The 22,719-nt window shown below is 54.4% G+C and overlaps 7 protein-coding genes across 7 annotated transcripts; 3 read left to right on the top strand and 4 right to left on the bottom strand.

Moving 5' to 3' along the window:
- Nucleotides 1-4,989: 4,989 nt before the first annotated feature.
- IUM83_00500 (putative glucokinase) lies at nt 4,990-6,541 on the top strand (the record flags this gene model as incomplete). Its single annotated transcript, XM_067924276.1, has 9 exons — nt 4,990-5,154; nt 5,236-5,385; nt 5,460-5,550; nt 5,630-5,715; nt 5,786-5,894; nt 5,976-6,082; nt 6,152-6,208; nt 6,293-6,394; nt 6,455-6,541. 9 exons carry the CDS (start codon nt 4,990-4,992, stop codon nt 6,539-6,541), a joined length of 954 nt encoding a protein of 317 aa, XP_067789064.1.
- A 234-nt stretch (nt 6,542-6,775) lies between these two features.
- IUM83_00499 (RNA polymerase II-associated factor 1) lies at nt 6,776-8,796 on the bottom strand (the record flags this gene model as incomplete). The annotated part of the gene is made up of 7 exons (XM_067924275.1): nt 6,776-7,123; nt 7,190-7,285; nt 7,377-7,445; nt 7,519-7,674; nt 7,758-8,140; nt 8,239-8,348; nt 8,438-8,796. The coding sequence occupies 7 exons, from the start codon at nt 8,794-8,796 to the stop codon at nt 6,776-6,778; spliced, it is 1,521 nt and encodes a 506-aa protein (XP_067788581.1).
- Nucleotides 8,797-9,005: 209 nt separating this feature from the next.
- On the top strand, nt 9,006-9,813 carry IUM83_00498 (Ankyrin repeat domain-containing protein 54; the record flags this gene model as incomplete). The annotated part of the gene is made up of 3 exons (XM_067924274.1): nt 9,006-9,552; nt 9,641-9,678; nt 9,763-9,813. The coding sequence occupies 3 exons, from the start codon at nt 9,006-9,008 to the stop codon at nt 9,811-9,813; spliced, it is 636 nt and encodes a 211-aa protein (XP_067789379.1).
- Nucleotides 9,814-10,248: 435 nt separating this feature from the next.
- On the bottom strand, nt 10,249-13,253 carry IUM83_00497 (uncharacterized protein; the record flags this gene model as incomplete). The annotated part of the gene is made up of 12 exons (XM_067924273.1): nt 10,249-10,287; nt 10,353-10,407; nt 10,472-10,578; nt 10,653-11,255; nt 11,329-11,591; nt 11,688-11,784; nt 11,874-12,015; nt 12,082-12,167; nt 12,248-12,480; nt 12,579-12,664; nt 12,765-12,951; nt 13,040-13,253. The coding sequence occupies 12 exons, from the start codon at nt 13,251-13,253 to the stop codon at nt 10,249-10,251; spliced, it is 2,112 nt and encodes a 703-aa protein (XP_067788583.1).
- Nucleotides 13,254-13,946: 693 nt separating this feature from the next.
- Nucleotides 13,947-14,936, bottom strand: IUM83_00496 (Phox homologous domain; the record flags this gene model as incomplete). Its single annotated transcript, XM_067924272.1, has 1 exon — nt 13,947-14,936. One exon carries the CDS (start codon nt 14,934-14,936, stop codon nt 13,947-13,949), a length of 990 nt encoding a protein of 329 aa, XP_067788429.1.
- Nucleotides 14,937-15,692: 756 nt separating this feature from the next.
- Nucleotides 15,693-19,188, bottom strand: IUM83_00495 (AP-4 complex subunit epsilon; the record flags this gene model as incomplete). The annotated part of the gene is made up of 3 exons (XM_067924271.1): nt 15,693-15,853; nt 15,942-16,199; nt 16,287-19,188. 3 exons carry the CDS (start codon nt 19,186-19,188, stop codon nt 15,693-15,695), a joined length of 3,321 nt encoding a protein of 1,106 aa, XP_067788404.1.
- A 230-nt stretch (nt 19,189-19,418) lies between these two features.
- On the top strand, nt 19,419-22,103 carry IUM83_00494 (histone H3 (Lys4) methyltransferase complex and RNA cleavage factor II complex, subunit SWD2; the record flags this gene model as incomplete). The annotated part of the gene is made up of 7 exons (XM_067924270.1): nt 19,419-19,490; nt 19,576-19,691; nt 19,768-19,871; nt 19,961-20,027; nt 20,104-20,203; nt 20,266-20,559; nt 21,747-22,103. 7 exons carry the CDS (start codon nt 19,419-19,421, stop codon nt 22,101-22,103), a joined length of 1,110 nt encoding a protein of 369 aa, XP_067788405.1.
- Nucleotides 22,104-22,719: the final 616 nt, after the last annotated feature.

Here is a 22,719-nt window from a genome sequence, read left to right as displayed (position 1 = left end):
CTGAGCGCTCGCGAATATTTGAATAACTAAGGTACATGATGAGTCTTGATCTGCGGAAAAGTGCGGGCCTAACGAGCAGGGTCTGAGACGCAGGCACATCGTCGAGGGCACGAAGACTTCACTCAAGCAACTCGATCAAGAGTACGTGGACGTCATCTACTGCCACCACCCGGACCCGTACACCCCCATCGAGGAGGCTGTGCGCGCCATGAACTTCGTCATCAACCAGGGCTGGGTTTTCTACTGTGGCACCGGCTAGTGGTCTGCTGCCGAGATCGTCGAGGCGTGCGGGATCGCCGACCGTCTCGGCCTCATCCGCCCCATCGTGAAACAGTCCGTCTACAGCACCTTGGACCGCAACAAAGTGAAGTTCGAGTATGTCGACCTGTACACGAAGTACAAGCTCGGCCTTACAACCTGGTCGCCGCTAATATACAGCGCTCTCACGGGCAAATGCAGTGCGGGTACACACGAGGGCCCTCGCACGGAGAACCCGCAGTTCGAGGCGATTGCCCCTGACTTCGTTGAGCGTGTTGTGAAGGCGGACAAGCTTGGACCTGTGGCTGACATGCTGGGGCTGTCGATGTCGGAGCTCGCTCTGGCCTGGTGTGTCAGCAACGAGGATGTGTCGACGGTCATGATCGGCGACAAGACGCTGGCGCAACGCTAGCAGAACTTGAAGGCGATGGAAGCGGTGGACAAGATCACCCCCGAGGTGAAGGCGGAGATCGACGCGCTGAACCCGTTCGTGCCGCAGCTGTCGAAGCCGGACGGAACAGCCGCGATGCGCTCGCAGCACCTGTAGTGCGCGATCTCGGGTCAGGGACGTCGATCTGTACGAAATCGTGTGATTTTATCACGCTCTACCACGTCTGAGTTCGACTAAGCAGTGGCCCCGTGGATTTTAAGGCCATGCGGACAAGACCGTCCTCGGCTACAACGATTGCTAGGACAGTGGCCAAGTAGAAGTACCGTCCAGTCAAAAACGCAATAGTAAAAAAACATGTCCACTAGCAATCCTGCCAACAGAACAATCGAAATGTCCCCACCAATGATGAATATATCCATAACGCTATTCATGTAAATAACGCATGACAGACCTTCCCTCCGTGTAAACGATTCACAACAGTGTATCTCATCAAGGATTAGCGCAGCCGCGACATGGCCCAGGAATCAATATCTGCAAGACCCATATGTTATCATTCAAGTTAGCGTTAGTGCACCTACTCAAAGTCTTTACATGAGTTACCTTCATCGTTTCCACGCGGGATCCTTCATTACGTCGGCAAGGAATTCATGCTGGTGTGCTGCTAGTACGGAACGTCGTCTGACATCGCTTTGAGCTTGAGCAATTGCCCGCAGAACCTTCGTACTGCGTGGCGAAGGTCTGCTTGTTTTGGCGGCCTTTTGGGTTTTTCTTCGTTCCTGCTAGAACGGCTGGAACATCTGGGGCTTTTGCGATTGGCGATGCGTACAATGCCCGATTTAGTTCTGCAAGAAGATACTTCTTTAGGCGATCCGAGTGGTTGTGATGATCACGTTCGTTGGCATGGTGGGTTAGGCCTGCTGCAGGCCGCAACAGATCCAAAGTTGGTGCTTTGGTCTCTAATTCGGCCAGACGACACTTAAGCTGTTCAATTTCGGCCGTAAGCGCAGCATTTGTGCTGTCCACCTTTGCCTCAATCGCGCGCAAACCCTCCTTCTGGTCTTTCACCAAATTTGCTATGTCCTCCCGTACCCGGCGTAGCAAATCTCGAACGCGATTCTCCATCCTTGTCTCTACGACTGCCGTTTCATCTTCTACATATTTTTTACATGCTCGCCGAGATCATTGCTGCGGCAGTTGTAGGTTGCTTTGACTTCTTTACTCAGCTCCATACTTCTCTGTCCCACCAATTTATAGGTACGTTAGTTTTTTGTGTACCACTCAACATTGTTAGAATGACTTCATTGGTTAAAATAGTATTGGCTAAGGCCGGCTGAAGTCCACCGTAAAACGGTTGGTGGTGGACATTAAATCGCCACAACAGTTTCGGCAACCAAGATGACACGCACAGTCGGGGCCAAGGACATCTCTCCGCAAACGCGCGTTGCGGTGGTGGTCTTCCTTACCACCTTGAGTAAGGAAGGACACCTCCGCTACGGAACCATAGCGCGAGCCATGCGGCTCTTCAAGCTTAGCCGCGCTTCCGTAGAGACCAACTGGGGTCTACGTAACGACTCCGCTGCCCTCGTGCAGCCTCGGCGGCCGTACCCGCCGAAGAAGACCCGCCTCAGCGCCAAGGAGGTGGGGGAGCGGGTTGCAGCGGTGCCGCTCTGCCAGCGGCAGACTTTGCGTGCTCTCGAAGCGGCCTCCGGCATCCCAAGATCGACGCTGCACCGGCACCTCAAGTCGAAGGTCCTGCGGCGCTTCATTTCAAGGGTCAAGCCGACGCTTACCGACAGACACAAGCTTCAGCGGCTAACGTGGGCTCTTGCGCACGTGCAGCGCCCTATTGGTAAGAATTTGGAGTTTTCATTGTGAATGATATTAATTTACAATTTATTGTAATTAATTGTTGACTAATATAATTGTTAGGCGGACTTTTGTATCGTTTCAATGCAATGTATGATATTGTCCATATAGATGAGAAATGGTTCAATATGTACAAGGCGTCTTCGCGATACTACTTGGCCTCTGATGAAGCACTACCTTACCGATCGTGTTCGAACAAACGCTATATCGGTAAGGTGATGTTTCTTGCAGCAGTAGCAAGACCGCGATACGATTTTTCCCGAAAAAAGTATTTTGACGGAAAAACTGGGATCTGGCCAATTGTTGAGCGCACCGCAGCAAAGAGAACCTCCAAAAATCGGGTTGCGGGAACGCCCATCACCAAGAACATCAATATGTCAAGAAAGATATACGTGCAGATGCTCAAGGAAAAAGTTTTCCCGGCAATTCGTGCCAAATGGCCAGGTACGTGTATTTATCAAACTGCCGATACATTCTCTCTATTAACGTTTGTCATTTTACGTAAACAGGTCGGAAAACTTCCGTTATACGTGTCCAACAGGACAACGCTGGCCCGCACGTAGAAGAAGATCATGGTGAGGTTCTTGCCGCCGGGAAGGAAGGTGGTTGGGACATCCAAATGTTGTGCCAGTCGCCTCGCTCACCCGAGTGTAACATACTGGATTTGGGAATTTTTAATTCTATTCAGTCCATACAGTATCGGCAACCGACAAACCAGATCGACGGGCTCATCGAAGCTGTAGCTAGTGCTTTTAATAGTGTTAAATACGAAACTATAGATAAATGCTTCCTCACTTTGCAAAAAGTGTTGGAATGCATTATCATTAACGAGGGAGGCAATGATTTCAAGCTCCCTCGACTTCGTAAGACCGTCGGTCCTAATGGGCTCTGTCCAACGTCACTTGCCACTACGGCTTCAACTATAGAAAATGGCTACAAAGCACTGACTTCTCAGATTCTCAATCAATAAAACAATGTTTATATTTGTTAATTCCGTACCTAAAACTATATCAATCGATGACTGGATGAAATTATCATGTGATTTGACGCATATCGTCATAACAGGCAATTAAACCTCACTTTTTTGGATGCCTATTAGAGAGTGTTCCGCACGTTTCTGGTAGTTGTGCTGTTACATACGTGGTCACCAAGTCGGAGTGGACATCTGGTAATTTGTTTTACTAATATCGCTAATTTGCCGTGTAATTACGAAATAAAACCTTATTTCTTTCAAAAATGTTTTCGCGTTTGTGTTGTTATTTACTTGCTGAGCACTGTTATTAATCTGCAAAAAATATGATAAAGAGTGCGCTAGTGCGGGCTTTTAAACGCGGCTATTCCGGTCTTCGGCTCATATGTGTAGGTGAATCTATGGTTCGAAATATCAACTACCTATAAATTGGTGGGACAGAGAAGTATGGGCTTGCTGTACAAGTAGTTTAACCTTGCCCTCCATTCTAAATTCTTGGGCAACAGCAGACGATGAAATTAACTTCTGAACTCGACGCATCGTTGACTTCCCCGTGATGCTACCACGCTCTCCAATACTTGCAAGGCAATGCTCCACAACACTGGCCGCAATCTCCTTGAACTTTAGATCAATTTGTAGCTGCATCTGCTTCTTCATTCCATCAAGTTGACTCAATACCACTGCATTTGAAACAGCCGGCTCCACAATCAAAGCATCGATTTTCTGGATTAATTCGTCACGTGCGCTCGAAAGCGCAGAACTCATCTGCTTCTCGATCTGCTGGATTTTCGTGGCCTGTTCTGCCATTATGTGCTTGACTTCTAACGATTCTAGTCTTGCTCCCTCTCGCAATTGCTGCAGCTCTTGTTGAACAAAGTTGTGTGTAGCCTCACTCTCAACAGCCTGTGCGTTTGCTACAACAAGAAGGTCTTGCTGCAGCGATTCTCGGGTATCTTCTAGGACTTTCTGGATTTGAACCTCGATCCATTGCTGATGCGCAGCTAGCTCTGCAGTGCTGCTGTGAGCATGATTGTTGAATGGCAACCAACGCTGCGCGGTACTCTTTGGCTTGCTCCACTTGATTGCTCTGTAGCAATGAATTCTCAGCTGCAAGTCGCTGCGTCTCGTTCCAGAAGTTATCCACGATTCTTGACACGTGCGCCTCTAGACGAACCTGCTCTTGCTCGGTCGGCATACAAGCGACCGCGAGCTGTCCTTCGTCATCAACCTCCGTCACAACTCCCTCCAGCACCTCGAGGGGGTGGCCGTCAGCCTGGGCTCTCACAGTTTTTGAGGGCTCCTTTCACTTAACCTATTTAACTAAGGAGACCGGGAGCCCGGGCTCGCGACTTTTCGGGCTCCCCCACCCCCCCGGCGCTTGGTGAAGCCCGTAGTCTAGAAGGGGGTATTTTAGCCAATCAGAGTCCGGTCTCGCTAGCCAGAACATAACGGTACATCGACCGAGTTGAGCACGTTGACGTGTACTGCAATGACTGTCGCCGTCATGTTCGCGGGCGTGGACATCGGGGGCACGGGCGTCAAGGTGGGCGTCGTGACGTCTGAAGGTGTCGTGGTGGCCCGCGATCAGGAGAACTACCACCCGGAGAAGCACGAGCCGCAGGACGTCGTGGATCTGGCCGTCTCCGTGCTGCAAAAAGTGCTCAAGACGGTGCGTCCTCGTGCCCTGCAGTGGCGGAGAGTTATCGCACTTCTCACTGTGATCGTCGTGCACACGTGCTGGTTATCACAGACCCACTTGGGCTTGGGAGACTTGGAAGCTGTGGGCGTGGGCTGCCCCGGTGTACTGGAGGCTGGCGGTGTCATCCACGCAGCCGCCAACTTCCCGTCGTGGTCAGATGTGCCGCTCCAGCAGTTGTTCACGGACACCTTGGGCAGACCGGTTAGTGGGGCCTTGCGTTTACTGTTAGGAAGCTGGGAGTGGGGCTAATTGAAGCGGTTTGCTTTGCTCATAAGGTCACGGTGTGTAATGATGCTGATGCCGCTATCCTGGCAGAGCAATGGGTCGGTACGGCCAAGGGAGGCATCAAGGACTTCATCATGCTCAGTATGACACGATTTGCTCTATTGTAGGTTTGTTATTAGTGAGGTGGCGGATATTGACGCTTGAACGTTGGTTTGGTCAGCTCTCGGTACCGGTGTGGGCTTTGGTGTCGTTGCGAATGGAGAGTTGGTACGAGGAGGCAGTAATGCCATTGAAGGCGGTCACATGGTACGGATGTTGCTGGTGTTTTAATATTCATTTTGTTGTTGGTACTAAAGGTGTGTTTCATTGTTGGTAGATCGTGGAACGCAATGGCAGACCGTGCGGTTGTTCTCAGAGGGGCTGTCTTGAAGCATACAGCTCGGCTGGCGCGTTAATGGGGCAAGTTCAAGAACACTTACGCGCAGGTTCGTGATGTCATTGTTTGGCCGAATTTTTAGGTTCAGACAGATATCTGACAAATTTGATCGTTTCGCTCAAATCTGTAGGAAGAGATTCGAGTCTCGCGAATTATTCTGAAGCGGATATCAATGTCGAATTCGTTTTCAAGCATGCTGCAGAAGGAGACGAGCTGTGTAAGCATCTTATCGAAGAAGTACGTAGCTACCACAAAGCGGAAAATCAATTCGGCTAGCTAAGCATGCTGTGGTGCGTGATCAACCAGGGGGCTGACTATTTGGGTTTCGCATGCGTAACTTTCTGCCGAATGCTGGACCCAGAGGTAAAGTGACTGTATCTGGGCTTTACTTACCACTTACACCAGACTAATTGCGTTTTCTCTTTCGCTTGCTGTTGTCAACCGTAGCTCATTGTGCTATCTGGCGGAATTGCCGAAGCTGGTGAGACCTACATTGAGCAGATTCGTCGTGCCTATGCGAAGCACACGTGGACCAAATTTCCCAACCCGGTACGATGTACGCTTCTCTTCTGTGCGTTCCACTACTATGTTTGACACTCCCCTACGTAGGTTCGCATCGAAAAGGCTAGTGCAGGATATGACTCTGGCATCATAGGCGCTGCCGCAGTATGCAAAAACCAGCGCAAGGGGCAGTGAAGTTCTGTGGTGTCTTCTTTTAAAGCAGATGAGTAGAGGATGCCCCAGCACTCCTTGCTGCAGTTGTCTACGATAGATGAATGGACTCTCTGTTTCGTGTGTGGTCAAGGATTCAATCGCTAGATTTTGTAAATGTGTTTGTTATCAGCTGGTACACGTGCATCGAATCAAGGGAGCAAGATGCTATACTTCCTATCTGTCTGATGAATTAGCCGCTAGTAAGAGACCACGAAGCTAGTCGCTGTCGCTGTCACTGATCACTGGGCTGGCACTGCCATCGTTGTGTGGGACCGGACTATCACTGCCATCATTCTTTTCAGCAGCAGGGCTACTGGCCTTTTCAGGCGAGCTCTCAGGTGGCGGTGTGGTGGCCTTTGTTTCCTCGTCATCAGAAGGAGGAGGCGTGTGCTTTTCTCCTGCCCGTCGACGTTTAAATTCGCGCACACTTTCGTCGTCGTCAAGCTGGTCATCGTATACACCTCCGCATTCGAACAGAATCTGAGTACGGCGCTCCGACTCGCCTTCCGAGTATTCTCGGCGATGCACAACGGCTCCGTGACGACGCTTTTCTTCTCCGCTCATCTACACAAAGTGTACAATTAGCATCACGAACCTTTGATACAACTGTCGGACGATTCAAATGCCTACCTTCGTCTTCCTGAGCTGAATGCGGTTCAAAACATCGCTATACGTGAATTGATTTGATTCCGGGTCCAGCATGAACACCACGTGCTGCGACTCGCGCTGTATGGTGGACATAGAAACAGGCCATGGATAGTAAGTACAAAACGACATAATATAGCAAAAACAGACACTTAGCAACATGCCAACGTACGCTATCGAGCGACTCAACAGACATGAGGTATTCTCGGAGGTATGAGAATTTCTCGCGATCGTTGCTCTCCTGTAAAGACATAGCACATCCCATTTGTAAGCAAAATCTGCGACTTAATAGATCCCACTGGAGGAAAAGGTACCTCGTCGTCAGTAGATGCATTGGGCAACAAAATAGAGCCTTGGATAAGCTCGTTGCCAGCTTGCATCTTCTTGTTTACTCCGCACAGCAGAGCCCGGTCCTCGCGACTGGTAATTCCCTTGTTTTTGACATCTTCGGAAGGAAGAATATCGTACGACTACGTAGCAGGTATAAGTTTGATCAGTACAATGCTCATTTGGCAGCTCAAACAGCAGCAAGCTGTAGCAAAAGTAAACTTACCAGAATGGCGTACTTGTTGGCCGACAAGAGCTGGTCGGGGAAGACATCCCACACCTTGGCGATTTTTTTCTTCTTGTTGTGCGGATGCACCAGCAGCTTGGGGTCATTGATATCGCGGAAGGAAGCTTCGGCGCGGTCCTCCAGCGTGACTGAGACCACTTCGGCCAGTGCGTTCTCCGTGCCTTCGCGAAGCGCGCTCTGGATCTCCGCCTCGCTCTTGAACTTGTGCACCGAGTCGTACAGATCGTTGCCCATGTACTCGGTACGACGCAGCCAAGAGACCGTCGGGCGCACCTTGGACCGCCCCTTGGTGTTGGCATGGTCCTCCTTCATCATCAGCACCTGCTCGTCGCCAACCTCCAGCGGCTCGGGCTCCGCCGGGGCTTCAATTCAAACACACATCACCAACAACCATAACAGGCACAGCCATCAGCACAAAAAAACTCACTCCACACTAACAACCTGCAGCAGCACCTCTCACCTTCGTACTTGGCCGGGTCGATGAGGTCGATCGTAAGTCCGAGGTTGGGCTCCTCGTGGATCTCGTACGTGTAGTCCATCTCCAGCGTGTTGGGCTTGTACTTGATGAGTCTGTGCACGTAACCACTCAGCCATGTCAGCCTTCTGCCTGGTTCACCCACCGTCTGCGTATATCTGCGTATAACGGCTCTGGGTCGCACCGTTCCGGCTCGTGCGGGTACTTGACGAACTTGGTGTCGAACGGGATGTCCGGCAGCGTGTTGCGGAACTCGAGGTTGGCCAAGAACTCCGACTGCTTGCCCAGCAGCGCGCGCCGCTTGGCCTGCGCGTGGTTCTCCAGGATCATGCGCGTGTGGTCGCGACGCGCCTTGAGCTTGTCCTCCTTGTACTTGGCCACCTTCTTGCGCTCCAGCTCGTAGCGCGCGCGCTCCTCGGGCGTGGCGTTGGCGCCGGGGGGCGCACGTCTTTTGCGTGTCTCGTCATGCTCCGCGTCGCGGCTGCGCCCGTTGCTGTGGGCCGCCGCGCCGTTGGCCTCCGTCGCCACCTTCGCCTCCGCCATCGCTCCTTGCTTCGAGCTGAGCCTCCCCCCTGAAACGTGAAAAATGGTGTGTGTTACATCAGGTTTACAATTGTGTACACCACATAAAAACGCGGTCCCGAAATAGCGCTCGTCGTTATTTTGGGGTCCGGCTCGACACTTGAAGCGACGCATTCGCTGGAGTCTCACCACTGTCTATCTGTCGCCGACTCAGTCCGCCGCTGCCGGCCATGAGGCAGCTGCTGATCCTGGTGGCGCAGCACCCGCTCAAGGTCGGGTCCGTGGTGCTGCTGCTCAGCGTCTTCTACAGCTTCGCGCGCGTGCTGGCGCTGCAGTACGTGGTGGGGGCGCTGCAGGACGCCATCCTGCGCTACCCCAAGAACTTCCCGCACGCCTTCTTCATGCCGCTGTTCCACGTGTCGCTGGCTGCGGCGGCCGTGGCGGCACTGTACCAGGACTACCGCCACGGCCGCTTCTGGAGCTCGTCGACGTCGGCGCAGCTCTGGAAGCACGTGCTGCCTCTGCCGCTCACGCTGCACCACGGCAAGTGGAGCCGGCTGGTCGGCATCCCGCTGTACGCGTTCGCCATCGCAGTGGTGGAAGCGGTCCTGGTGTTCAGGGACCCGACGATGGAGAGTGTGGCCAGGAGTCTGGCCCGGAGCTTCGTGCAACGCGCGCCAGAGCCGGAGATCTACACGCCGAGAGGCGTCGGCGTTGCCGAGGACGGCGTGTTTTTTAAGGATCGAGCGGACATGGCCTGGAAGCTCCTCACAGGAGGTGCGGCTACTGAACGATCCCCGACGAGTTTGCTGTCGTATGTGCGATTGCCGACCGAGGTCTTGTTAGCCGCTGGGGTGTGCGCAAGCTTCGCCCTCGCTCGATTCTTTCGCGAACCACAACATGGTAAGCGTCAGCTGCGGCTTTTGTTTTACTGTATCGTTAGTTGTTTTGTGAAATGGACCTAACCGTTTTCTGTATCGCTGCTAGATGGAGATGAACTGCGTGAGGCTGCAAGGAATAACGACATCCTGGGAGTAAAGCTACTTCTAGCACGAGGAATGGATCCGGATGCATGCTCGAAGGATGGCACGACTGCACTGCACGTTTGTGCGCAGCAGGCAATTGACAGAGCAGCACAGGTTCTGCTTGAGCACCGGGCGGACGCTAACGTAAGCGATCGACTGGGATTTACGCCCCTGCATTGGGCGGTGCAAATGCGCCGGGAGGAAGTGTCCAATTCAAGCCGCTTGGCTACCATAAGAATCTTACTGCATCATGGCGCAAACCCACGCAAGCCTGACTCGAGCGGCACAACGCCACTCGTTATTGCATCACGAAAGGAAAACGAAGCATCATTGGGAGTGCTGAAGGAGTTCTTTCCCGAAAACGAGACAATTGGAGAGGTAGAAACCACTCAAGCTATAGACGAAGCCAGTGAACTTGGCACTTCAGCTTAAATCAGCATATTACGATTTATCGACTACTAAACCCTGTCACATCCATCTCTATTACCTGAAAGTCCACAGCCTTTCGTTAGCAAAGCACTAGCGCATGTTAGCAAGGAAACGGGCACGTACCATCAACAAAATCCGCTCTAGTTCTTCCTTTGAGGGATATAAGGGTAGATCCAGCCTGCCAAACAAACACAATTAGGAAGTCGACAAAATATCGCTGGCTAGATCAACAATGCGCTCACCTGTTCAAGCATGTGCTTGCGTGAGGTAGTACCGTGTACACGGTCGAAATATCTTTCCCAATTTGAATTGTGAACAACTGAATTTCGCCATCCATACCAGTCAGACCCTGCACCACGAGCACAACACAGCGACATTAGAACTAAAGTTATTGCTAGCGACCAGCTGAAGGCAACCAACTACCTTGAAACCCTCCACGGGGACACCACTGGAGCCAGTAACATACTGCAACAGGCGCCCGCGTTGATCTTGTGTAAAGGCCTCTAAAATTTCCCAGAACCAGCCAATCAATTCGAACTCGTGCGTGCTCTGTTCAAAGAACCGAACGTCCGTATGCTGTCTCCAGTCGTTGACGTCAATCTGGGGCAGTCCGGAAAGCAGCAAATCAAGCTCTTTGAAGTCGAACACGTGCAGCACTGTATCGCTAATGACGCTCCGAAGTCCTTCCATAATACTCAAAATTTCCGCGCGAACGCTATCGAATAGATAATACTGCGCGACTTTTGCAACGTAAAGGTGTTTGTTTCCATCGTGAAGACTGACATCAGCACCACTTGGAATGAGCTCGACACCTTCCACTGTGAAGTTTAGTCCCAGCGAGTTGGTGTTATCGTTCTCTAAAATCCAGATCATGCTCGAATATACCGTCTCATCGAGCAGATACAGATCGGATAACTTGAGAGGCGCCCCGAGAATGTGCTTCAGCAAGGGGATAGAAAGCCGCACATTAAATAGGAGACCTTCAAGCAGAGCTTTACCCAAGAGCTTTCCAAAGAAAACATACGTCTGTTTACACAAAACAGCAAGGCAGTTTGGTTAGGCTGTAATGACTGTCAGGTTGTCAAATTCAAAACATTACCTGCAGTTGCTTGGTGCATTTTCCCGTAGCAGTGCGGTTAATCCAGTAACCTTGGTGTGCTGATGAACTCGTCAGGGTAAATAGTCCGGGAGCATCATCAAAAAGCTGGCTGCAAACAAGATGCAGCCACTCGCGCAATATCCCACCACCATCGACACCAGCTTCGTCCATAAAGTCAACTCGGAGGCGGCGATGCAGCGTTCCACTTGGAGCAGACATAAAAAGGGTCATTGATTGCTTTAGCACCTTGTCGCGGTGAATTCCTGCTCAACATCAACATGACAAACACGTTTAGTCTGTGTTCACTCGCTGCACACACGCCGCAAACACCGAAGCATCGAGCGCAAGGTTTGACTTACGTATTGTGTGGTAGCCATCCACAATCGATGAAGACAGCTTGAGTGAATACTGATAGAACCACTGCGCTTTTTCAGAGAAAGCCAAACCTGATACACGCTACACATTGTCCAGAACACGTGCCGATCAAGATTAGTTCACACAAGATACACAACCAGGCAAGTAGTCTAAGAAGTCAAGCTACTTACCACAACGGTTTTGGAATAGTGTCGAGAAGAAGTTGAGAACTCCTCAGCTAGACGCCATCGCACAGTTCGACTTCCACAGTGCGAGTCATCTCGGACGAACGCAGTGCCAGGCGTGAGCCATGAGAGTTGCTGCTGCCCATTACTGTCGGAAAAGATTACAGATGACACGGACATTCTCGACGACCCCTGAACTGGAGGGGGGTGCAACCTTTGCCACTCCTGGAGGTCACGCTCTCTGATAATAGTACTACGCAATGCTTCTCTTTCCTGAAGAGCTTCTAATGGGACGTTTGCCTGCGCGTCCAATTACACAGAAGTTAGTCGTAGCATAACAGAGAGAACGGCTACGAAGCTGTAACAGTACTTCTACTTACCCAGCGCACATGCGTTCCTCCTATGCACCGCTTCCATTGATGCCGTTCACGTGCAACCAACTGGCGGTCGGTCATATCTCCACCATGGAAGGCGTTGAGGCCTCGAATCCATGCCGCGCGAGGAGAAGAGATGAGGAGGTAATTAGAGTTTGAACGCGTGCTGGCCTCAACTCGTGGGGCGATTACTATTGATGCATTCGCATCTTCTCGTCGGCTTTTAATCACTTTGGCATCTGCGCATACACGGAGCACGTGATCCAAGCAAAACACAGACACCAAAAGCGTTAACGACGACGTTCCGCGAGGCCCAGCCACATGACATCTATCCAACCTTCAGCCGAAGTGCCGCACAGCACGCAAATCGGCTGCGAAAACTCGTTCGTGTGAAAGCAGATCTCACACCCCCACCCAGCATTTCTGCAACATCCAAGGCACCGGAAACACGTAAGTTTCCGTCCAACTCTCCAGTGTAACGTCTTGCCACCTGATACCACATCAGACTCGGGGCAACACGTACGATCGCTCAATGAAGGCTCGGTGGCGCAAGCGCCGGTTTGAGCTCGTGCAGCACTCCACGCAGGCTCTCCACGTCAGGCAAACTGTAATCACCACCAGCCCGACGCCAATGCCAACGCCGATGATCACTGTCTTGGAGCTGCTCTTGCCCTTGGAGCTGTCGTCATCGTCTTTGCTGTGGCTCCCGTCTACCACAGCACACAACACACAGCCCCGTTCGATTCAATAGGTGCCTGCATGCCTTATCGCCTAGCAGAGGTGCCATCTACAGCGTACAATGGTAGTCGTAGTCGCCGCTCGTGTTGGAGTTATAGGTGCCGTCCAGAATGGGCATGAGCCCCCGCAATCCCCTCAACTGCTCCGTATCTGCGTCCGCGGCACTCGCAGCGCTGAATGCGCAGCACAGCAGCCCTGCGACCACCGCGAGAGGCAGCAAGGCCCGACCTCGGGTCGCTGCTGCGAACGGCGTTTCGCGTCGCATCTCGGGCATCTGGGCCCCGCGGATCGAGCGGCGTTGTCTCCCGGTGGTCACTGGCGCATGGGCCCGATGGTGCCGGCGCATGTACACGGCCCCAGGCGTTCCCGAGCCCCGCTACCTACTTGGGAAATGCCACCCAGGTCTCGATCTCGTAGGGATTTCGGCCAATCGTAAAAATCGTCAACAGCGGTCTCGCGATTTGCGGGCGCTTCTCTCTTGCTCTTTGTATGGAGTCAGCCCGTTGACGTTGGACTCAAACTCCACGAAGGTGCTCATGGGACGGAGCCACCGGACTGGGCGTGAGCGGCGAAACATTACTGCAACTGGGCAGTGTGCAAAGCGCCGGAAGCGCGCCACGTTACAACATCAGCAGAATTATATTTACATTTTTTTTCGCCTCGCTGCGGCCAGTGGCCTAGGTAATAGCGTTTCTGTATTCGCAGCGTTGCTTCCTGTCGACCGCGTTATAATCCGTGGAGACCGTCGACGCCCTCGGGCGTTGGGATGTTGCCGCCTCCCCTGCGGCGGCCCTGCAACAACCGACGGCGCCGGCCTCGAACACTCACTCACTTTCACATACACTGGGGCCTGCGGCGTCGCCATGAATTCGTTCTTCACGCGCGATGGCACCCGCCCTGCCCCTCCTTTCCCGTTTTCGGGGCCCCTCCTTCCGTCGGAGAGCCCATGGATAAAATGCAGAGCGGCCTAGTAGGCCTGGCAGAACTTGCGCAGGCAGCCCGTGGTGGAGAGCACCGGGTCGGAGCGCACGGCGTCGATGAACGCCTGCAGACGCAATCGGCGCGCGTTCAGCACGTGGTCCGTCAGCTCAGGCTGCACGAAGAGCACAGCGCCGCTCGACAGGTGCGGCACTTTGACGCCGCGCCACTCCTTCTTGGTCTTGATCTCCTTCTTGAGCTCGCGCTCGAGCTGCTTGAACTCGTCGAACGAAGCGGTCACGTCCCACATGACCACGGGGTTCATGTGCTTCTCCTGAGCTGCCGACTGGGCACCGCAGTCCACGCGCACGACGTAGATGTCGCGCGGCTTGCGCTGGCCGGGCACTGCCTGCACGAACGCCTTGCCCACGCGGATGTTGGCCTCGCCCAGGTTCATATCCACGCGGCGGCGCATGTCGCCGGGCACCACGTTGACCAGCAAGCGGTTCCTGTTGAGGTGCGCCAGCACACGACGCCGAGCAGCCGGAGCCTGGAGCTCCTTTCTCTTGGAGGCAGCCGCATCGTCTGTCTTGCCAACATGGGCGGACCTTGATGAGATAGTCGCGCCGTCAACGCAGAGCAGCGGGAGTGTCGGAGTCGCCGCCGCCTTCGTCTTGTGCGGCAGCGACGCGTAGGGGCAGTAGCTCCGAACGGAGGCTGCGTTGGGCGCGGCAGCGTTCATGGACAGCATGGCGAGCCCCATGAACGTGTAGAAGCTGATGAGCGCGAACGCGGCGGTCTCAGCCAGCAGGACGAGCACGAACGAGAGGATGTTCCATGCCAGCACGCAGGCGACGTAGGAGGCGAGCAGCAGCGACGCGGCCGAGCTCAGGGTCACGTCGAGATGCAGCAGCGAGTCGTAGGCGCTCGTGAGCACGGCTACACGCACACCTGGCAGGTTGAGCACGATGGTGGGCTTGGCGTTGTCGGAACTCACGGCCCGCGCGCGCGGCTTCATGGTGTCTGTGGTGGGCTGCATGGCGGCCTCGAAAGTCTGCGCAATGACGCGGAGGAGTCGTACGCTCAGCGCCCGCAACGGAGCCCGAACGTCAGAGCTTGCGGGAGGCTGGTAGTCACAGCAGGCGGGCTGGAATTCTGCTGGCGCTTGCGATTCTTCGGCCCGCGCCTCGCCTCGCTGCTGCTTCCGCGTTGATGGCCGTGCTGAGCGCTGGCCTGTCTTTTGCGGATTGGCGCTCAGCGAGCTGTGCTCCTGTGGTGCAGGCTCTGGCCTTGCACAAGCCATGTTGATGAGGAGCGGTGAACTGGCTTTTACTTCAACACGCGCCGCTTCGACCGCCAAGCGGAGCCCTGCGAGTGTCTTTGCCACCCGCTGCACTAGCTGGTAGGTATGTGATACCTGGCGTTGACGGCCTGGATGCAGGTCCTGCGTTGCCGAAGCGGAAGTGGTCGCCGGCGCTCTATTTGAGCGCACAGCAGTCGGCAGCCCCAGATGCCCGTTGCTGGCGCCCTTCCTTGACTCGCGTAGGTGGAACTGATTAGGCCAATCGCACTCGCAGTTCGCTCACTAGCGTAACGCGAACAGCCTGGTGGATTCTCCATCCCTCGCACATGTTGCCGCGATGCCTGCTGCTGCTGCTCCGCTACACGCACGCGAACAAAAAAACATAATCGCAAGCCAGCACGCTGAGGTGCTCGCCTCGCGCAAACGCTAAGGCGGATTAGAGTACCATTCACATGAAGCATTTGCATTTTGTGGCCGCTGCTGTCGACTTCCCTACTTGAGTCGCTGCGCCGCGGCCTCCAGGAGCTGGTCGGTGAAGTTCATGTCGGCAGTGCGGACTGTGAGGTCCACGAAGCCGCCGCTGCGGATCTTCACGTGGATCAGTCCTACGTGCTCCGAGTTCACTAGACGGCAAGCTGCGATCGCCTCGTTGGCTGGAGAGTAAACAAACATCGGAACAGAAGGCGTGACGTTAGAACTGTGTCGCACAAAATGAAGTGAAAGCGGCAAAACGGGACATACTGGTTGGGATGGCCTCAACCGTGTGCACGTTAAACTGGTGCATGCGACCCATGAAGTCCTCGAGCGTGCGGATGCCACTCGGGTTCACCTTGGTCTTCTTCTCGCAGGGGCAAGTGCCCCAGCGTCCACCAAAGTCCTGCGTGGTGATCTGCCACGGCTCCAGCTGACGTCCGTTGTACTGGAAGACGCTCGTGTTGCTGCTGCTACCGCCCAGCATATCCAAGCCGGTGCCGGGGCTCTTGCCAAGCTCAACGGCGGCTGCACATACGAACAAATAAATAAGAACAAGGGTTAACCGTCGGATTTTGCGCTTGTCCACGAGAGAGGGTTTTCACACGAGCTTACCGTTCATGCTGGAGCCAAGACCCGACATGTCGAACGGGTCAAGAGATGCAGGGGGAGCTGGTGAGCTGGTCTCGAGGGCAGGCGGCGGTGCAAGTGGAGAGCCCATGCCAAACGGGTCCGCACTCATCATCTGCGGCTGTTGTGGAGGCGCCTGCTGCTGCTGGAACATTCCTGTGTTTTGAGGGGCTGCCGGGGCGTCAAACGAGATATCGAGAAGATCCATTTCGACCTTCGGCTGCTGCTGCGGTGGGGGTGCTTGTTCAACAGGAGCCTGGGCCTGTTGCGGTGGCTGTTGCTGCTGCTGCTGTTCACTACGGCCGGATGTACGTCTCGACGAAGACCGGCCTGAACGGCGATTCGAGTTGAGGGTCGACCGAGTGCTAGATCCTACACGGCGAGCGCTGGGCATCGGTGCCGGGGCGCCAGGAATGCCGCCAAAGAGCGCGGAAGCAAGCATTTGTCTATCGTCAACACCGCCGTTGGCCTCGTCCTCACTCGAAGGCTCGCCGTTGTCATAGTTGTTGGGAGCACCGTACTCTTGCTGGGGCGGTTGCTGAGGAGGCTGGGAGCCGTAGCCTCCCTGAGCACCGTAGGCAGGCTGAGCACCATAGCCACCCTGACCACCGTAAGCACTCTGGCCACCCATGTTGCCCTGGTTGTAAGGGTCCGACGGGTAACCGCCTTGAGCAGCCGGAGCTCCGGGAGCTCCCGGAGCACCGGGTGCAGCATTGTCGGGCGTGTTGAGACCCGTAGGACCCCACACGTTCTTGACAACTCCCCGCTTACCAGCACCAAAGCCACCTGTGGGGTCAGGGCCACCAGAGCTTCCCATTCCCGGCATGCCTCCAGGCCCACCCGGAGCACCACCCCACTTGTTAACTCCGAAGGCACCCTGCTGATCCGCAGGAGGGAGTTTAGTCGGGTAGGGGATCTCAGGCTTCTTGTACGCCTCGAAGTTCAGGCGGTTCGAGTCACCGCCATTACGGCGGTGGCCATAGCGCTCATCCTCATCGTCCGAGTCCTCGGGCGGATCGTAGAGCGGTGCTCCCTGTGCAACCGCCTTCTCAACAAAACTCGTAAGGAACGAGAGGTTGGGGTCCACCTCGATGTCTTCGCAGCTCGCATCTTCCGGGAAAACCTCGTTCATGAGAGAGAAGTTTTTCGTAAGCGCTAGGTACTCGAAACAGCGCTGCTGCAGATCCGTACTGCGGCTGGTCTTGTACTTGTCCATCATAGCGTCGGCCACATCGATAGTGTGGCCCATCTGAGCCGTGATCTTCGTCACGGCCGAGAGCACGTAACCACGTGTGGTGTCTTCCTGGTCGAAAGGACGGTCAACGAGCTCCACAAGCCGTTCGCAAATCTCCTCCAGTTCCATGGCATCCGAGAGGTAGCCGTACTCGCCAAGCACCCAAGCCATAGTACAAACCAGAATGTCGGGAAGCACAGGGCGCTCCAGAAGTTCCAGATACGTGTCCACAGCGTCACGGCGCAGCTCCATGTCCTGGTCTTCGTCTTCACCACTGCCTTCTGCGATCAGACGCAGCAAATTGTGTGCCACCTCAGGACGCACAAGGTCACCGCCGAGTTCGAACACATTCGTCATGGTTTGGATGTACCAAGCGTTGCTCGGCGCATAGCGCTCGGCGCACTGCGTGATACGCGAGACAAGTTCCGTCCGCAGGAAGACATCCGAGGCTTCGCGGAGGAACTGCGTCAGCTTGTCAGAAATGAACTCGACGTTCACGGGGTTAGTCATGCGGTACAGCAGATCCAGCGTCTTGCGCTTGAGCGTCTCATCTGGGTCTTCCAGGCAGTCAATGACCGCCATTTGGTGCGCCGCAGCGTAACGCGGGTGGTCCTTCACGATGGCAGCAAGTCCAGTAACACCCAGGTACTTCAAGTTGTGGTTGTCGCTCGAGATGAAACGCGAAATGCTGGCAGCCGCTGCGTCGAGCAGCGTGCTGTTCGGGTAGATCGTCGTCACCGTCTGTACGCACTCGTAGATGATAGCGTAGCCCACATTGATGCCGGTGTCAGCGCGGCGCATGACATCGTGCAGCACCTCGTACATGCCCTCACTAGTCTGCTGGTCCGCCTGACCCAGCAGGGCCAGGATCTTCAGCAGGCGGATCTGGATCCACGGCGCCGGGATGCGGTGGTAGTCGAACTCACGCGGCAGACGGTGCTCTGTGATCTGCTTGAGAATGCTCACGAAGCTGGGCACCAGATCCTTGTAGTCCGTGGGGGTGGCTTCCGCCAAGTCGTGCAGAATGCAGAGCGTGGCTCCCATGACACTGGGGTCGCGGTCGCACAGCGTGCGGCGCAGAGCGTCGCCCGTCTCGCTGACCGAGTCCGGGTTGAGCTGGTGGAAGCGGTGGATAGCCATCACCGCCTTCTTGCGCACGAGCTCGGCGTCGTGGCGCAGCAGGTCGAGGATCATGGGCTGCACGGCCGGCACCATCTCCACAGTCACGAGCTTGCACACGGCCATGAGCGCCGCGCAGACCTCGAGGTGGTTGGAGCTCTGCAGGTCTCGCTGCAGCTGGTTGATGATCATGAAGCGGAACTCGTGCGTCGGCGACAGGCACAGGCTGCACGTGAGGTAGCCCACGCGCTTCTGCATGAGGTTGGTGCTGGCCGTCATCTCCACGGCCTTGATGTAGCCGAAGGACGCGTCGTGGCCCAGCATCTCCACGTACATGAGGCGGATGAGGAACTCGCGCTTGCGCTTGTTGACGATGCTGCTGGACGTGCTGGACGTGGCCGTCACCTCGCTCAGCTTGCGCTTGAGCAGCGCCACCTCATGGATGATGATGCGGTCCTCCTCCTGCTTCGACTTGCTCTCACCGATCGACTTGACCAGCTCGAAGAACTCCTTGGACAGGTGTCCGCCCGACATGCTGCCTCGAAGGTGGCGATCTCGGAATGGAGGGGGTGTCTGCCGCCACGTAGTGTATGTAGTGTGGTTGTGTACGGGGGCTAGCGGACCAGTACCTAAGTGGATTTGCCTAGTATTTGGAGGATACCGTTCCACATACTCAGCTTAAGTATGATTCGGTACTGGTCCGGTAGTAATCCTTCGGTAAGGCATATTGTCATTGACTATGGTGTGGCATATTGCTTTTAGCCATGGTGGAGGGCGTGGAGCTCTCGGACGCCGTGGTGAGCTCCTACAGCGTCGCGCGCAACTTCGCGCCCCAGGTGCGACGCAGCTCGCTCTCCGCTTGTTCTTATGTCTTCTTCCGCTTCGCTGAGACTAGTGCCTACCCGCCGTCTGTCTGCGCAGGAAGATGAAGACCCGAACGTGCACATGACGTCGCTGGACTTCCACCGCAACGGCGAGCGATGCGTCACGAGTCGCAGCGACGGAGTCATGTCCATGATCAACTGTCTGAGCGGCACGTACGTCGTTGGCAGCATGTATTCTGATATAAACGTATCCCGGAGGCGGTTGACACGAGGTTATTGCGCTCCGCAGGGTCGCCAAGACGATTTTGACGAAGAGATATGGCGTCGGCCTCGTGCGATTCACGCACCACCCGGACTGCGTGATCTTCTCCTCCGCCAACAGCGCGAACGATAGTACGTTGGCCCAGCTACCTAGGATGCCTTAGCACTTGTCAGACGCTAGATTCTGATAGCTGCTTGGTTTTGTTTCTCCGTGAGCGCAGATCGCATTCGGTACCATTCGTTCTTCGACAACAAGTTTCTCCGCTACTACACTGGTCACACAGACAGGTAAACTGGTGGATGGAGTGCATTTACGAGCGGCTCATCAGTGACTGAGTAATGATGGTGCCGTTGTTGGTCATAGAGTTACGTCGCTGATGATGCACCCCACTGCTGACCAGTTCCTATCCGCTGGAATGGATGGCACGATTCGGCTCTGGGATATCCGCAACTCGGACACTACGGTACGTACTCACTGCTTCTCAACTATATGATAATCAATGCCAACCGGTGATATGTTTTTCAGGCTATCATCCGAACTGATCACCTACCAGTCACGCACGTTTGCGCTGCCTATGATCAAGAGGGCGTGGTGTTTGGGGTTTACACGGACGACCACTTGATCCGCATGTACGATGCGAGGAACTATCAGGAAGGACCCTTCGCCAAGTTTTCGCTGTATGATGCGTCCGTCGTGGCAGCAGTGGAGCCCTTCCTCGCGCATATGCAGGCACCCAACTTGAATGCGAAGAAGCTACACGCACTTGACTTCAAGTTTAGCCCCGATGGCAATCAGTTGCTCGTGACGACAAACCGCGGGGTATTCTTACACTTGGATGCATTCGAGGGGAAGCTGTTGCACTTGTTTAAAGAGCACGGGCTGACCCAAAGCCAGCGTAGCGATCCTCAGTTAGGATGCTGTTACTCTGCCGATGGTGTGTATGTGGTCACTGGAGCGGAGGATGGACGAGTGTTTGTTTACAAGAGCTCGACTGGTCAATTTGTGCACACGCTTCCCCAAGGTCATAATGGTCCAATTGTGGACTTGCAGTGGAATCCGAAGCGTCATCTTCTAGCAAGCGCTGGAGGGAATTCAACAGTGTTGTGGTCAGCGGCGGGTATCTGAGAACATAACAAAAACTCACAGTACTATTTTGAACTGATAAAGCAATGTATCGAGTTTTTTTACTACAGTAAAAGTTTTCCGCTCACTTCTTGGAATCGTGTAAACTCCAACAAGTACTCGGAACAAGTGCGGTTTTGACAAATGCTCATGCACAGCGACAAGAATTCAGTCAGCCGCATGGTACAATGCAGAATTTGTTGAGGAGATGGAAGCGTCAACTAAAGTGCAAGGTTTTCTTCACGCCATCATAGCGAAGGCTCCAGCTATGATGGAGGTCATACGGACAGTTGCATATACAGCGAAGCTTCGTACTCTGATTACCAGGGTACTAGTACGGATCTTCGTCACCAGGGCCTGGTGGTCGGAAGTCACAGATTCTTGAAGCAGGAATCCAAGAGATAATGACAAATGATAACGTATTGGTGAATCGCTACTAGCGATACCCGCTGCTGGGCCGACTTATTAACTCCTTGTGCCATTCCCACTTGAGTTGGCAGCGACGGTCACAACTGGGCCGTTTGTGGATTCCAGTCGAAGGACGTAGAGCTTTTTGTCTGTCTACCAGGAACACGTTGAAGTCTACATGTAAGGGTACCTTACAACGTAGACGTTGAAGCACTGCTGTCGTACATATTCAGAACGTGAATTTTAGACCATAAACTGCTGTTCCGTTCAACCAGACGAAATTATAAACAAAAGATGGTGATCGATTATTAATAAAGTTGTGGACCTCTCTGTCTCTTCCTGCACCTGGAACAAACGCGTTGAGCCTTTCGCCCGTCACTTTCGTTTCAGGTTTGCACCCGACTCAGTACGTCTGCACGAATTCATGCTCACCATTCGCACGCTTGTAGCGTCGGCTGTGGTGTGCGTATTTCCAGCTCATGAATGCACTGGACTACACGGTGAAAGCTGACGCTGCCACGACATTGCTCGACAAATGGGAAGGGTGGGGCACATCGCTCTGCTGGTGGGCGAATGCTTTCGGAGACCGTGACGACGTTGCTGGTGTGTTTTTCACGCGCAAGGAACTTGTGATGCTGAAAGGCACGACATCTGGTATCCCCGCGTTGGGTTTCAATATCGCGCGCTACAACATCGGCGGATCCGGCAAGAATGTCGCGATGAAGGAGTCACCAAACATGCCAGCGTTCAATTTTTTGGGGTCGTTCTGGTTGGACTGGTACAGCAACGTTTGGACCAGCAAGAGTTGGAACTGGGAGGTCGACGCAAAGTAGCGCAAGATGCTCGACTTGGCCATTAAGCACTGCGTCGATGTCATGGAGGCCTTCTCGAACGCTGGTGGATGACGAACAATCACGCCACCGCTGGAGGAGACGACAGAAAGAAGGACAATTTGCAGACCTATGATGCGTTCGCGCTGTACTTGGCCACAGTTAGATATTAACCAAATGGGGGTTGTGTACTGGCAGGCGCTTGACGGCGGAGGTTGGGGCCTCATTCAGTCTAGCCCGGCTGACAACACAATTAGCGCGCCCAACACCAAGTATTATGCGCTCGCACAATACTCACGCCACATTCTGCCGGGCATGACAATTCTGACGTGAAAATCGTCATGGCTTACGACGCGGCATCGAAGCTGCTTGTGGTCGTCACGGTGAACACTGACAACGCGGCTTCGAAGGTCACATTCGACTTGGCGAGCTTCAAGACGGTGGCCCGATCGCGGCTTGGACCACGGAGACGAGTGCTACCGGGGCCCTTTACAAGTCGTCGAAGGCTGAGCTCTCTGGGACGTTCTTCAGTGGATGTTGAGTTTGCTTTAGTGATCCGATTCATGAGCAGCCCCGCCACCTTTTAAGGCGCCTGTCTTTCGAGTTGCGTGCATGCTAC

Source organism: Phytophthora cinnamomi (assembly GCF_018691715.1).
Source record: "Phytophthora cinnamomi strain GKB4 chromosome Unknown Contig53, whole genome shotgun sequence".
NCBI classification, from domain to species: Eukaryota; Oomycota; class Peronosporomycetes; order Peronosporales; family Peronosporaceae; genus Phytophthora; species Phytophthora cinnamomi.
This window is presented reverse-complemented; position numbering and strand designations above follow the sequence as displayed.